The sequence below is a fragment of the Excalfactoria chinensis genome, chromosome 6, assembly GCF_039878825.1.
Source record: "Excalfactoria chinensis isolate bCotChi1 chromosome 6, bCotChi1.hap2, whole genome shotgun sequence".
Classification (NCBI taxonomy): domain Eukaryota; kingdom Metazoa; phylum Chordata; class Aves; order Galliformes; family Phasianidae; genus Excalfactoria; species Excalfactoria chinensis.
In genome coordinates, this window is record NC_092830.1 from 24,703,046 (window position 1) to 24,720,520 (window position 17,475).

General features: G+C 34.5%; 1 protein-coding gene across 3 annotated transcripts in view; it reads right to left on the reverse strand.

The window, feature by feature from the left end:
* Positions 1-17,475, reverse strand: part of ADGRA1 (adhesion G protein-coupled receptor A1) — a 238,991-nt gene that overhangs the window by 17,814 nt on the left and 203,702 nt on the right. For all 3 annotated transcript variants that reach the window (XM_072340010.1, XM_072340011.1, XM_072340012.1), the window contains one exon: positions 13,394-13,539. In XM_072340010.1, the coding sequence (XP_072196111.1) occupies positions 13,394-13,539 (146 nt within the window). The remainder of the gene's footprint in view (positions 1-13,393; positions 13,540-17,475) is intronic.

Below are 17,475 nucleotides of genomic sequence, written 5' to 3' on the forward strand. Positions count from 1 at the left end.
ATGCAGACTCTCTAAATATATTTTCGTTGGGAAGATTTCACAACTGAGGAGTAAATAATAGAGGAAGGTGCCTATAAATGTTCTTTATCTGGTAGTGAGCTATCATACAAAACAAACTTGCTCCTTTAACAGCTAGGAAGAGATGATTACCTGTGCAATAGTCTTATGACTGAACTCTCTTCTGTAATGAGGAAGGCTCTGGTTCTTTACTTAAATTAGACAACTAATGGTCAGCCAAATCACATACAAGTGCTGTCAACTGCAGATATCAGTATTCCCATTTTTCCATTACTTTTGGAAAAGATCATTTGAAGTTACAAATTGTGCTAATTTCCTTATGAGGTAGGGATACTTTCAATTGTGGGGATCAGAAATAACTTTTCGTGATCCTTTTTTCTTACAATGTGTACATTTCATGTTTGTGTTTGTATGGGAAATTGGTCATCACAGCCTGAACCTCTGATTAATCAGCTGAGGCAAGTGTTGGGACAGCTGTGGGAGCACAGGTAAGAGTAATTTAGCTGTGCTCCTGGAAGGGGTGGAGCTTGACTCCACCTCTCCTAGACTTCATTTAAGAGCTGACCACCACTAAGGCAGCATCTCTTGGAGATTGCTCCCTGGTGGAGATTGCCTCAGTATTTTCCAGCGAAGGCATCCATATCGATGAGTTTTTCCTTATAAATAACCTTTTGAATATCTGTTACCATCTTTGTATCATTCCATCTTACAGTATTCCATTTGGGATGAAAGCTAAGAGTAAACACAATGAGGATGGAAGGAAGAAATTGGTCCATGGAGATTTTCAGAACTGGAGAGTTAAGCTAGATGACTTACAGATATTTCTTCCAAACACTGTTTTTATGATTAACTTTTTATTGATCATTATCTATAAACCTTATGAGGGTCCATCCAATCCACACCAGCTGTTAAATGTTGAAAGAAAGTCTCTTTAGATGTACTGCTCATCAAACTGACATCCCTCTGTAAATTGAAGTATATGCACTACTCACAGAAGACTGACTCACAGTTGAATAGCTTGAATATTCCTATAGTTGGAAGAATGTGTGACAGCCAGAGTGCTTAGAAGAGCACAGTGAATTATTAAGATGTAACTAAGGACAGGACTGAAGTCAGAAATAGGCCCCATGCAACATCACATCAACAACACCTACAACTGGGAAAGCAACATAGAATAGTTGCACCAATAGAAAAATTTTTGGCATCTATAAATTTTCTCTATTTTCTATCAGGTTAGTTGTGGATTTATTACTTATGTAAGCATTCCTGTTGAATTTGGTCAAATATTGTATAAGTGAGATGCAGAACTGCACTGTTTTCTATTCCTTCCCTAACGGACTATTCCTATATTGAGATTATTACAATCTTATCTACAACTTCGAATTTACCTTCTTGACAGATATCAAAGTAGAAACTTACTTAGGTGTCATTAGGTATAACAAAAGGTTGTGAAGAGTTAAGACACAGTGGAAGTAACTCTCTCTCATAATTTTGGATTTGTGGCTTCTTTCTGAACACTCTCTCCTTCCCTTTCCATAGGATATAATTTTACCTTCTAATCTAGAGGCAGCAAAAAGCGTGCTCTCTTAAGATTATATGTGAATGAATGATTATGGATTAACCACTATTAAATCATGGACAAGCTGTATTCCAGCAGTGATTTGAATCTACAAAATCGCAGAGATTTAAAGTTAATGGCAAAAATTCAGTTTGACATCTTGTCCTTAATTCACCCTATTGAAAAAATAAAAAACAAAGGTACAATGGCATGAGTTCATGAGTGTCGCCCCCAATTTTTAGTTTTAATGTTAAATTTTTTTGCTGTTGTCGGTTTTAGTCTTACTAAGTTAAGCTCTGGAAAATGCTATATATACGATGATGGCATGAACATTTGCTTTTTCTTGTTGTTTAAAAACTGACATACACAGAAATCTATTTTAGGTGACTCCTATCTGAGATTTTAACCAGGAGCAAAAACAAAGCTTTTCCATCATATATAAAAAAGGTCAAAGGGTATGGTTAAGAAAGAAACACACAGGGCTTATTGGAACACTCAGCCAAAAGAGATGATGAAAGTTTGAAAGAAAAGAGCAAGCAGAGAAATAAGAGATTTATCTTTATAAATAACTAACAATTGAGTAATAGTAATTAAAAACTATGGAAATGACATTCCATCTCCAGAATGTTATGTTACTACATTACCAATGCAGAAAATGGAGATCTGAAAAGGAATGAACAGACACTGCTAGCATCCTAAAACTATAAAGCACCTCATTGCTCAGCTTTCCAGGTAAAGAGAGTGCCTAGCTTTGCTAAGTATAATAACTGCTATAGGTTTTGGCAAGATCAGAACCTCAGAAAGGATGTTTCTTCAATATTAACGATGTAAAGATAAGAATCTACATAAGAACATAAGATTGTTATATCAGACAATAACAAGATTATGGTATGACACATTAAATAGTCCAAGATGCCATACATATGAATTATAGACACAATAGGGCAGCTCTTCTGAAAATAACTACAGTGGTAATTCTTCGCTCATGATTCCTATTCCTTATCTCTGATTAGTGAGAAGGAGATTTACTGGCATCAATAATCCCAGAAATCAAATTCCAAAGTGGCGCAAGTATATAAACATTTCTGGAAAGTGAATATTGTCTTTTCAAAATTTTTTTTAGTTGTTGTGTTTTTTGTTTGTTCTTGTTTAGTTTTGGGTTTTATTCTGGAGAAGCAGGATCCTAGAGCTGACTACTTGTCTACATAGCAAATACCTCAAATTTAGACCCTCCATACAATCAATGACTATAAAAGTTTACAAAAAAATAAAAATAAAAAAAATATCCTGGGAGATAAAGTAACAGATACATTTGAAGAAACTCATCTATTACAGGTGTAAATTTGTAGGTTATGTTCTTTATGAATTACCAACCTAAGTGATTACTTGTAATAAGCATAGTAGGACAGGGAAATACACTTACATTTAAACAAAAAAATCATATAAAATATTTGAGGGTAAACTTCTACAGCATTACTAACTTATCCAATTCCTTGATACTACTAATAAATATTGAGGGTTGAACACTAATGATGTTCAGTAATTATAGTTCTACCGCTTCCTAATTAATAGATAAAATAGTAATGAGGTATCTCTCCTAATCAATAGATAAATAGTATTCACCTTTATCTGGGGCTCAGATTTATGTTCACAGAACATCTGTATCAGCTTTCATGTAAACTGTTAGAATCTTTAGCAATTCCCAGAGTACCAACTGTAGTCCAATAATAATGGCACTAGTCCTTTATCTGAGTGAGTATTCACTCAGATATAATATACAAACAAACTCTAATCCGGACATTCTGTTTTAATAATAATGCTGAATATTACGCATTATGCATTTAAATTTTTTAAATCTGTATCTTTAAAACTGTAAGGAATTAACAGAATTTTATTTTTAATTAACAATAAGCAATAAATTCCAACTGTGAATCAAAATTTTCCTATGGTTATGTATGTTTAATTCCCTGTGATTTTCTGAAAATGCTTTGTGGGTGTGGATGTCTCAGAGAAGAAGTTGGCCTAATTTTTGTTATGTTTTATACAGTAATGTGGTACCTGAATAAAATTACCTGGAGGATCAGCAGCCAGTTTCTACTAGACTCATAACATTTCCAAGCACTGAAGGCATATTTGGAGCACATTAGTTTCAAAATCTCTTCTGTCAAAATTTGCTTGCATAATAAAACACTAGAGGTTCTTGTGAGATCCACAAGGCTGCAGGAATTCAGCAGTAAATAAAAGCCTGAAAAATTAGAATGCTTAGAAAAAACCTTGTTTTAAGAATAATAGAATTGTAGAACACGAATGCATTTAATCCGCTCAAATGCTCATAGGCAGGGTCACATTAAACACTAATCATGAACAGCTGAGGTTTGTCTAATCTATGTTAACAAATTACTAATGACAAGTTTTTGAATTATCAACTATTCCTATAGTTTAAATTATTTTTCTAACAACAAACTATTTACTTCCCATTGTGAATTAAGTTTTTTATTTATTGTCTTCAGTAATTCCAAAGACTTCATTAATAATATCTTTTAAATATCTTCACAATGTTGTTATTCACACTTACAACTAGCCATGAAGGTCCACAATTTTCAAGTGATGTGAAATCATGTTTTCTTTTTTTTTATTCCACTTTTATGGCTGCCATTGCAAATAATTAAGTTAGAAGATTGCTTTAAAAGTCCAGGCTGAGGAGTTCAGACAAATTACGTGAGTCCAGAAGTCAAACTCTAAGCAGAACATGAAACAACATGTTCTTCCTTTCTTGCCCTTTTAACCGTGAAACCTCTCAAGAGATCCATATCACTGACAAGGAGGTCAAAATTTCTTCTCCTAATACAGGTTTTTAATCTTTTTGCCTCCTGTTTTCTAGATTTTTTTAGATTTTTAGGAAAAGGCAAAATTCTGAGACACCATACTTGCTAAAAGCATCTTGGTTTATCTTATCTTAAATCCAGAAATAGAATAGTGGCAATGTATTGGCAAATGCTAAGAGATAGTGCTTGTACTGCACTGCCATTATTAAGACTATTGAATAATTCTATATAATGTTAGTTGGTTGTCTACAGTGTTCTAAGTTTATGTGATATAGCAGTTCATCAGTTTGCACGTCACAATTCTTCACATCCTGTACTTCCCTGCAACATCACAATTCCCACTACAGTTAAGCTGGACATATTTGCATAGTCACTTAAAACAAAGGTGACCCATGTCAAGCTTTTAGTTCCTTCTTTTTAATGCAGTTTTCATAAGAAGGATTTGTATCCTGCATCTCTAATTTTCTAAAAGTTAATCACAGTCTGGTTTTTAAAATAATTTCAATAACAATACGTCACCCACAACTAAATGTCATAAAGTTTTTCTCTGTAGCTGTTGTGAATATTATATCACGCAGATGGGAATGTTTAGTTCTTTGTCCATTCCATGGCAATAGACACATACGAAATTATTCTACAAGTTTCAGCTTTTTTGCATAATGAAGCCTTACTTACAGGACACCAGACATTTATATGAGAAAATATTTAGCTCTTCCAAAAACCAGATAAAGTTTTCTACAAAACCCCCATTGGAGTTTGAATATATTATCTTCAAAGATTTTTATAACTTGCAAAACTTCCAATCAGCATCTTACATTTTGCCTGGAGCAGAATATCAAAGCACAGAACATTTTATCAAGCTTACACTACACTCTAACTTATCCTTTGCACTTATGGATTTGACTATCTTGAATTCTAGAGTGTGTTGAGACAAGGAATACACTGTGACAAGAATTCTGAATTTCCAGGAACTCACAATCAAAGTACCTAATATGGTTCAGCAGGTCAGCATATTGTAATTTCAGGCTCTAAAACCTAAAATACCATAGGAATCATTTCAAGTCTCTTCTTCACAAGCTTGCAAATGCCATAACTCATGCTGTCAACAATTTTTAAGCCCCAAGACCATATAATTCCCTTATTAACTGACCAAATATCAGTGAAATATTTTTGGGGGGCAAGAGTGAGAGGGTAGGGTTATCTCTGTCAATAACTTTAGAACCAGGGATGCTTCCAGTTCAAAGGACCTTGATATACAAAGTGCAATGACATTTAATAGTTCCTTTACAAGTAATGAGTTAACATATTTTTCTTTCACAGTAACCATAAACCATTCATTTTATGCATAGGAAATAGTTCAGACACTGTTCTTTAAACATAGAGGATAAAAGTTCACCTTCTACTTCAACATTTCAAAGATTTGATATTATTAGATTGCTACTCTGAAATGACTCAGCATCCTGTGTGTCTCACCTGCACTTTATGTAATGAAGTTATGGCAGTAACAAAGTCCTTTTCTACTTTGACTGCAAAAAACTCTTGAAATAAGATTGTCAATGAGGGAACCTCTGTTCAAAGCATCATTCACTTAAGGCATTTGTTAGTGTTTTCAGGCACTGTGAAGGTGAAAAAAGAAAGTTCTAAATACATCTCTTGTTTGATTCACATTATGCTGGAAAATGCTTCCTTGTTATGACAGTGTATACTGGCAATAGAGTGCTGTCTGAGAAGGATATTTATGTGTCCTATGCAAAGTTCAACAGCTTTCTTGAAGCACCATTAACAATATATTTCTATTCTGAATACACCTCATATTTTAGTATTTTGTTTTTTAATGAAAATGGACTAGCAATAGAACAATTAGTTCAAAGCTGAATTAGATTAGACATTTTCTTTGAGCTAAGATAATTTCAGCCTGAAGCAAAATACACTTCCATCATATGTGCAAAAACTAAACAAGAAGAATTCATGAAAACTTTCCCTTGTTACCACTTTATACTCTTTTCCTCTACATAGCTTTCATTTTCATTGCTGGATAGCAAAAAAAAAAAAAAAAAAAAAAAAAAAAAAAAGGCTCTGGCTATAATCCCTGACTCACCTGACCACATATCAGCCTATCACATATCACGTAATATCAACATGTTATCAAACCAGCTCAGATTCTGCAATCTTCTCTACCTTAATGATGAAGAGACGAAGAGACATCTTTTTTTGCTCTCTCTAGCTTTTATACCTCAGGTGGCAGAATCTTCCTGTTGTACCGTCTAGGGTCCCAGAATTAGCTTTTTTCCTTTTTTACAACTTACATGTCAGTCAGTAAAGTCTGACATATAAGATTAGCATTCATATTTGAACATTAGTCATTAAAATAATTGCCTTCAGAACAAGTACTGCTCAAAAGATTAGCCAAATTATTAACCCAAGCTAAAGCTTAAAGATGGCTCTTATCCTTAGTTTGTTTCAATATCCCTTACAATAGCTTACTACAAGTAGATTATTTTTATGTTGAATATAATGAATATTTTGACTAATAAAGTTGAATATCTTGAAAGAAAATATGGCTTTTCAACCTATTTTTCAAATGCAAAATAAATAAAATAAAGTATTTCAGCAATATGACTTTTCTCCTTCCTGAGAAATATAATAACTACTGAAGTAAGAAACAGAGAACCACTGTTTCACAAATAATATTCAAGAAAATAGCTGTTATACACTATGTTCTGCTTAAGAACTTCTGGTATTGAGGCTGGAAGCAACTTTCCAAATTCACACAGATTGCAAAAACTTTCACTGTTCAGTAAGGAATCAAACTAATTACAGCAGTTTGTCAACAACCTAAAAATATACATTGGAAAAGACAATGTTCATGTCTTAACTTACAATAACTAAAATAAGAAACACCAATGTTAATACCAGTGATATTAGTTGAGCTTCCTGATGACTGCCCACAAAGTATTCTATCCTCTACGCAAGGGATGCAATCAGGTATTTAAAATACAACCAACTTCAACATGGTATAGGTGACTTTTTTCAAGTAAGACTATTGTTTTTCTGTACAAAGATTCATCTAAATGGTGGAAAATCTACTCAAGGGGTGTGGGGCATTTACTTTCACTTACTCTGCATTGAAAGAACCGTGGCTATTCTAATAGTCAAGATAAAAATATAGAGATCTCCATAGAGCTTGTGAGAATTTTGCCCTCTGGCATTTCCCATTTATTTCAACACATACAAACTATAAAGCGTTGTTAAGGAAATGGTAGATAACTCTTGAGATAATCAAGCCTAAATTTAAACGTTATAAAGGTGACTTGGTATGTTCACTGTATGAAGAAAAAAATGAGATTCCATGGGTGAAGATTAGAGGCATTAATGTTTACGTGAACAGCATATTGAAGAACACAATGGACTGTAATGGATGCTTTTCATCTGACCTCTTTCTCTCTCCCTCTCTCTCAATCATTATTTGATACAAGATGACAGAAATTCATGAGAGCCAGTGTAAATGAAAAATGCACTAGAACTTAACTACATTTCAGAGCTTGTGGTGTCAAGGGGACAAGCAATGCCTGTGTCTGTCAGGATGTAAATTAAGTTGCTTTGTATGATTCACTCTTAAGATCCAGAAAAGACTACGGCCAAGAACATGGCATGATATGTTTGGTAAACTTTACGTTCAATAAATAATCTGTTATCCCAGTCAAATTTGGATCCCCCATTGTGCTGAATGCTATGTTGCTGCAATAAATTATTGTCAGTTGCTTATGAATGATCAGGGAAATTTTCTAGATTCTCAGAGTAGCAAAGATTACTTGCTGAAGACATTTGCAACCTTAGGAATATCAGAAATCATCAGTTATTTTTATTACAGAAATTCTGTCTGGTAAATGACTAAATATAAGATGTATTAAATCTTGATTACTGGAGTCTGTGTACCATAACCTCTTTTACTGTGCCAAAACATCACATGCCAGTTTTCAATGATGTACTGAGTATTGCAGCATGCAGCACAAATTCAGGAAAAATGATCTTCTCTCTTGGTGACTTAACTCAGTAAAAACTACCATATTATCAAATAGTGATGGAAGTCACACTTCCAGCCAGGCTTTTGGGACTCACAGTTAGGCAAATGTGGCAGTACACCACAGTAGATCCATTCAGGCCCATGAGCTTGTTCTAGCTTATTAGAACCCAGACCAAGCATCTTAGTACTCATCCTAAGAAAAACAGGCGTGTCAGGAGCCAAGCAGATGCCATTATGCCTGTAGTATCATGCAACAATCTGTAAAATCTCCTTTCAGAGACAAGAGGTTCATCACAGGATTCATTTGCACAAATCAAAAAAGATTTTCCTGTACATTTAAGCTTTTCCCTTTTTTCAGTGAAAGAACATCACGTAATTCAATGTCACAGACAAAGATTCTTAGCTATTGTTTAGTTAGATACTACTGATTAGTGTTTTGGTAGCTGAGATAATGAGCCAGGGAGTGATTGCGAAGAGCGGTTGACATGTTTGTAGGAGGGAGGGGAAGGATGCAAATGGAGCATTACTATACCCCTTTCACATGCATGTGATCAAGTTGTAGGCTCCTAGTCATTGCTACACCATGAACATCACCCAAAAGGAAGACCCCATTTCTATTTCCAAGACATCACTCAGTACTCTGTAACTGTACAGATGATGTACATAACTTGCCCATATATAAGCTCATAAAGAACAGCAGAAAATCACACGTATGTATACATGTAGTCATCCATTACCAGACATTACAGTTCAGCCAACCATTTGAGTTATCACCTACTATTTCTAGGTCTTCTGTGCAAGTTAAAGGACAGTATTTTCAACAGCATTAAGACATTTCAAAGTCTGTATGTTGTTTTTTAATAGTCATAATACTGAGCCTTGAATTTTGAACTCAAAACAAAGGACTTATAACCCATTTGTAAATTGCTACTACTGGTAGATTTACAATTTTTCAAAGGCGCTGAAAGAGGTACTTTTCCTCTAAGCCCACTGCTTTAGTAAGAACCTTTCAAAAAGTGTATCAATACACATTTCACAGCGAGCAATTTAGCAGCAATAGTGACATAACTTGATATCTATTTTCCTGTGGATCCTGCAGCCTTATTTATTCACATCAAGTGTGTTTTTTTTCATGGCAGATATATGACACTAGACTATTTCTAATCTAAGTTTGCTCTAATAGTTAACTTGCAAGATGTTCTTTGAATAAAAAGGGTGGAGGGAAATAGGAGACATTTGTACACAAACATGAAATTAAAGGTAACTTAATTATCTGTCTCCTTAACATCAGCTGGCAGCTTATTTATTTCTTATTTGTTATGTTGATAATGCAATTGTACTCAGTGTTTTTTTATGATAGTAGACTAATTTTGTTCTCTTTCTGGAAAGGCATGATGTTAATAGAACCATTAAGATACATTTTCTACCTGGTCTGTATTTCTAAGCCGTATGTGCACAAGGCATCAGATGAAAAATGCACGCATACATCAGCTACAAAAATAAATGGTATCTGTGCCTCAGCTTGGGCTGGTGAGAAGTTCCGTACACCACAAATAACCGCTGAATCTCATCTGCCCTTTTCTTTGCTGGCAAAATCTGACTTCAGATGAGTCAGAAGCCAAACACTACCAGGTTTCACAAATGTCCACAGAGGATGAACAGACAGAATTACATATTTCTATTAAGAATATCCAGAGAGTATGTTTTGCAGGAAGTAATTTCATTATGTGCTGAAGTGCTAGGGTTCAGCATTTAAATACACAAAATTCAATACTGCATTAATTTGATCCACCTCATTAGCATCCAGAAACATTTAGTGAAAAATGACAGAACTGTTGCAGCTGATTTCAGACTAAGTGGTAGGCCCTGAGAGTTTTAAGTCGGTAATTAATGCATAGTATATATCAAATATCCTGTGAAATATATAATGAAATGTATATAATGTATCATGTTTAATGTAGATGATGCATCATATAATACATGATTAAAACATTAAAAGAGGCAATATTCAAGATTTTATATCCATGGAGAACAAGTTTCAGTAAAACTACACTATAAAAAGATTTCATGTTTCATCTCTGTATCTTGAAACAGGAAAAACTAATAGGGAATCACTGTTTTACATAATAGGATACATCCTGCTGCAGCTCAAGTAAAATGAACAGGAGAAAATCAACTGTACATCATTTGCCTTACTTCAGTAAATGAATAAGCAAATAGGGTGGCACAGAAACTGAATCAATTGTTGCAAACTAATGTCCTTTACTGCAAAAAGGTTTCCTTCATATTTTGGATATTTCGGTATTTTCAGTATTTCAGCTAGTTTTCAGGTCAGATCAAGGCTCTTGCAAAAATGTACTACGAGCACTTTTATCATTTCCTGGTAAACGTCATATCACAGATTTATGAACTGATTTTTTGACAGTTGCCTCCATGACTCACAAAAAATATCCTGTTTCATATAGCAAATGCATACACAAGGAATAGGAAAACAAGCATGAATCAGAAACCTAGTCTACCATGTACATTCATTACCAGAAAAGGCTGAAATAGAGTAGCAAAGTGCAGCTCTTGCCAAACACATCTGTGCATTTATGTTAAACAAAACCGACTACAAGCCAAACTAGGTCTGCAGATATGAACAAGCCACATTTTCCTAGAAAGTGTCTTGCAAACTGTACAATATACTTTCTAGCACTTAAGGTCCTGACACAAAAAAGAACTTAGCTTGATCTCCATTTGAATAAAATTAATATTGTTTTGATAACTATTGATGTTAATGAAGAAAGAAATTAACACCCATCTCCCTGAATCCTAGACCCAAACCAACTGTGCTATTAGCAGTCTTATGTACCCAAGCTGCACTTAGTATCAAGGATGTCATCAGATTATAAGTACAAAAATAATCCATTTAAAACATTTCTTATATATGAGCACACTGAAATATAAGCCCCTAAGACTGATTTTATGGAAAAATTATTAAGCAGACAAAATATGATTTTAATTTTATTGAAATCAGTAACGTTGAAATGGCCAAAAAATTATCATTATACCTCTAGAAGAACAACAATTACCAATTATTTCGTTTGTCTTTTTGTTGCTTAAAGCAATTTTTAATTGTACACATGCTATGCCCATTTTCTACATGAAATGAAACTGATCCTTATTATTTTGAAGCTAGTACTAACCATTATGAAATCCTATTACATATACCAGTGGATGTGTCTCTAGGACATATGGAGCCCAGAGTGGGAAAAATAACTGTGGAATCATTAGCTATTAAGTAATTATATGCATGTTTTTTACAGTCAAAAGTAGGCTTATCATCTCTATTACTATACTTGAAGTATCTACTATTTATTTTCATTGGCTGAGAACCTCGACATGACTGGTGCAACAAGGATTCTAATTAGAGTAATCCTTACCATAACCTGATTGCCTGCTGTTTTCCAGCTTGAACAAGATTTGAATTTGAAGAACATTCACTATGCTGGATATATGTAATGTGAAACAATTTTCTACCTTAATAGCCACACTGCAGAATGTGAAAATTGGCAATTATTCATTTTGCCATAAGCTAGTAACTGGAAGTGTGAAATTCTCATCTGTGAAGAATGGTATAGTAAATCATGGATTAGCAAAGTCAGACACTCTCAGTGAAAGTGTTTCCTTTTGCTTATACCTAACAAATTTAATATATTCAACATGACTTTTCTCTTGACTGCAAAAAAATCATGTGAACTTTATATAATTTCTTCCCCAGAAAGAATACGTTTTAAAGATCAGGGAACTAATCAATGTTAATAAAGATTTCCCTCAACAGAGTCTGGACATCAAAGCCCTATTCATATTCTCACTGATTTTTAACAAGTTTTGACAACCTCACACAGCCATTATAAGGATCACTTAATAAACATTTTGTGTTGAAGATAATAAAGTAGCTAGAATGTCTTTAAAAGTGTATGCTAACAGGGATTTTCCAGCAAAGTGAAAAAGAGTATAACTAATACTTCTCATCTTTCAGCACATAAAACTGTGGTCTATAATCTAAATTGACTACTTTTTCCATGAGAAGGAAGAAAAGGGACATCTCCATAAGATAACTGTCACAACAACATCCAAGACAAATGGGATAAACTCTTGTCTGGAGGTTTCACTCTGTCTCAGTTTTCATTTAAAATCTACGCAGGGACACAGAATAACTTGAGCCAACACCTATCCTTATGATAGGCAAATCTCTCTTCTCATGTACTTCGTAGGAAATTCTACATCTTGGAACCTTTTTTTTTTTTTTTTTTTTTTTTTTTTTTTTTCCTAGGGTAGGCTGAGAATTTTTCTGTCAAGCTGGGCACCAAGCTAAAATCCTTATTCTATGATGGATGCAGTTAATCTTAAGTTCATGACACTGCACTACATCTGGCACACTATCAGAGACATGTTAGTTAGTCTGCTGTATCTAGAAAGCTGACAGAGAGTCCAGACTTTCAGTCTCTTTGGTAATAGAATTAGATCTCTATTGTGGAATGAGGAAGGTTGCTATCAGGTTACTAGGCAATCAATGTAAGTGTGAGCAAGATTTATAGCAAAAAGGATAGAAGTAAAGAAAAAGTCATTATAGAGTTGCTTTTGATGGTTGAGTAATGCCTTAACCCAGAAGAAAGACAGCTTTTTTTTTGTTTGTTTGTTTTCTTTTGTTTTGTTTTTAATCCATAGGAAAGCAACAGGAACACTTTAATTGATAGAAGCACCTGAACGTAGAAAATACCAGTTATGTATATCTCATCTCTTGAGTATAGTTAACTATTAGCACATGATAAATATTCATATTTTTATATACTCCAAAGAGACTTAATTCTTTATGGATTCTATTTACAGGCTGTAAAAATAAAGTATGCAAAAATAAAAGTGTTTCAAAGTTCATATTTTTTATAAATATGTAGAAAAAATATTATGGGTAATGTTCCATACCTGAGCAGTGGTTGTTTTGGATAGGAAGGCTGGTCTCCATTTTGGCATGACTGACTTTTTTTTGTTACTTGCTTGTAAATATTCCTTGCTGTTACTCCAATCCATAACATCGTAGATAGTGTAGAATAATGCAGTACTATGCCAACCTAAAATAGTGGACAGTTAAACAGGTCAATAATAAGTGGATCAGTAAAACAGGACTTTAAGAAGAATCTTACTACATAATTGTACAAGCAAGCAGATTTCTTTTTAATTGAATTTGTAATTGCATCATTTTTTTCCCTTTCTCTCTGGTTCTTTCTAACCACAGAATGAAAACACTTTAAGAAAGCAGACGGAATCTGTTACTTATCTATCATAGATAATATCTGTGATACCAGATGGTATGTTAGGAAACCAAGATGTTTAAGACATTTGTAAAGAACCTGATTAATGACAACTTTTACACCTGGATTTAAAGGGATGCAATATTTGGCTTTTGTTGAAATCTTTGTTAGCTTATCATGACAAAAAAAAAAACAAAACAAAACAAAACAAAAAAACAACAACAAAAAAAAAGACACCATAACTGTTTGCTTTTATGTTCTATAATTTTTCATCAATTATTTAGCAATATCCTGTTGTAGTTCAATCTCACATGCATACAGCCAATGTTGACTTCTTGTAATGAGCAGCTGTTTTGAGATATTCTTTAAGCAAACACTCAGATTCTTGATAGTGTTATTACCACGGTGTCTCTAAGACAATGGTGTGTTTATCATTTAAAGTAAAATAAAACACAATCTCCTCTAAAATACTAAAATGATTGTTATGTTAGTAATTATTATTCATTATTATAGAAACAGTAATTGGAATTTTATCCAATCTGCAATGCTTTATTTCATCAGCTACGTTTCCATCTGATTATATAAAATGAGGTTACCTTTGAAGCAATAACCTGACATTTTGCAGCGACAAATAAAATATTGCTATAATTGGAGAACACATAAATGTTTAAAGAATACAGAAAATTGCTAAATAAAGATAACACAAATCTATTATAATGATTTATTTGAATCAGTGTTCACTTTTGCTCAACAAAATAATTCATCAGTAAAGAAAAAAAGCGCATTAATTTTGTTTATATTTCATAATGCAGCATAAACTTGAATATAGCAGCAAATAGTATCATCAAAAAATCCTTGTAATTTTCTCTGGAGCTTGTCTGGAACATTAAACAAGAGAGCATAAAGCCTTTGTAGCTGTTGTCGCTTGAGCTAAAAGAAGCAGAAATAAGAGAATGAGACAACTTTGTACCATCAGCTGGAAGACATTGCCAGTTCAGTGGCTAGTGCTGCCCAAACTTAGTTCATGTGCAGCTTGCAGCATTTCAGCAGGGACATAGTGAATATGAGTATAGGCTGGGGGGAATGAAAGAGTAAGACAGGAGGTAGAAAAGAGGGATGGAGAACGGAAAGGTAGGAACCAGAAGAAAGAAGTGGAAAAATACTAGTGACTTGGTTCATAACCTCTTTCTCATTTAAGCATAACACTTCTACTATATATTCTGCAATTATTCTACACATTATGCCAAAGATTTGATAAGAAGATGAATAGCTGGGATGAGTTTTGCGTGAACAGGTATCAACACATGAAATTAAGACAGTACATATGGCCATACAGTCATAAATAGTCACAAACGATCAGTTGCTTGAGTGAATGAAATTTCCTAGAAATAACATGATCAAACAATTTTGTTGAAATTGTCAAGAGACTACTGAACTGAATGGAAAATATTGCTATATCACACATTAGTCACATGACCTTTCTCCATAATATGTCTATTTTTCAACAACTTAATTCCTCCTGATACATGGACAACTCAAGCAACATGGAAGAGACAGAAATCTTCTGTACTATCTTTCCAGTAGTATCTTTTTGTCTCAAAATAAACATTTCAGTCTGCATTTCTTCCTTAAGGCAGAGGATATATCCTGATACTACAGTACCTCCTGATGACTGATGGATTTGCAGAACAGTGGTGACAACAGGAGACAAAACATGCAGGAGGACACAACCAAAATGTGGAATTTGCAAGGGGGCACTGAGATTCTATACTAAAACCCAAAGGAAAAGGTATTTTTTTCACCTCAAAATATCAGTTTCAAAGTGGTGCTCTGCTTTCTGCCTTTTCCTGACCCATATCTCCATACTGGCATTCATGTCATGAAGATCCGTTTCTTGCATTCTAGCACTTAGCTGCTCTTTCAGACTGCTCAGAGCTACACTATGAGTACAAGAGGTAATGGCTTAGGACACAAAAGGGGAAAACAAGACATAAAAGAAAGGGAACAGGACAAAGTCTTTTCCGTTCAATAAAATCTCATTTAGCAAATATAACCCTTTGGATTATGCACTAAAAGTCCAGGGTATGAGTTTATCTGTGTATAACTTGTTACTGAATTTATGCCTTTACAAAGCTTGAATGTGAGTCAGCAGCGTACCCTGGCAGCCCAAAGGGCCAACCATACCCTGGGGTGCAACAGGCTCAGCACTGCTGGCTGGGTGAGGGAAGAAACTGTCCCACTCTGCTCTGCCACAGTGTGACCACATCTCAAATACTGTGTGCAGTTTTGGGTGACGTGTTTCCTTGGACTCTATCCTCAGAACTCATATTTGGGAATAAGCATCAACCTACTGAATAGAAGACCGCAGTTCTCTACAGTAAGAAGGTGCTGCCTGTATGTGCTCCTTCAATAAATCTCACTACTTTATAAAAAACATCTCCCACAGGATGCAGTTACCATAGTAGTGATCAGTATACACATTTATGCCAAAAATCTTGGCGCAAAAAGCTCTCTTTAGCAGATTTAACCAGAGCACAATTTCTGTTTCCCTCTATTTTTTAAATTATATTTCTTTTAAAATTAGTATTATTTTCATTTTATTTCAGCTCAGACTGTTCTTCAACCAGTTCTACATGGTCTAGCATTCTGATATAACTACTAACTCTACACAGAGTCTTTTCAGTTAAATGGAGGGATCTGCAAATTACTCTATAGTCTCCTACACCACTGGATATATTTCATGACTATAAATCACTTAGCAGTAAAAGAAACCCCTGCTCTATTCAGAGGTAGAAAATTTTATAGCAAGGAGTTGAGACCCAGAAATGAGGTAGGTCTGATCAGGAAAAGACCAAGAAGTAGAATTTTCAGCATGCATATTTAAGTCCACAGCATGCAAAGTTACTGTTGGTAAAGTTTCTAGCCACTGTCAGTCTTATTTGCACATATGACTAGTGTGGTTCATCTTGCAGTAAAGCTAAGCAGACCCACACCAAAGACCTATCAAAAGTTTGTAAATAGCATTCTTCTGTATATATTAAGACGCCCTGGCAAATTTCATCACAGTACATTAATTTTACATCCATCATTTAAAAAACAACAACAACAACAACAAAAGAACCAAACTAACTAGAGTATAAATAACTACTGTCCTTTTCCTCCTTCAAAAATATTTTTGTATCCCAGGCTCCCACACAAGGTGCAGCTATTAGCTCCAGGATCTCCTTAGTTTAACAGGATTCAAATCCTGTTAAATTAGTAGGTCAATGAATGATCATGTTACCTTCTGCCTGGACACAAGGATGGAAAATATAAAATAATATGATCCTGTCCCAGTTTTCTCTCTCCTGAGTCTTGTGGCCTTGTGCCTCTAAATCATGCATGGAGTGGGATTGATCATTTCAATCCCTTGCTGCCAGGGCCTCATGGCTATAATGCTCTACAGGAAAACAGAAATCCTTCAGACTGAGGGTACAGAACTAATGCCTTTCACACCACAGGGAGTGATCCAGCTACAGTTGTGTTCCTGCCATCTCATTCTGAACAGGAAAGAAACAGTGTCCTTCCACTCTCTGAATGAACATTATCTGAGAGCCTAGCCCTGGAAGATGCAAATGGATGACTACATCCTCCACTGGCTGGCACAAGCACCTTTCTGTCTGGAGTACTGTCTCTGAATCATCTCATTATTCTGTTCCTAACGCAACCTTTGCCTTACTTGAATGATTTTGGCATAATCTCAAAGATCTGGACTCT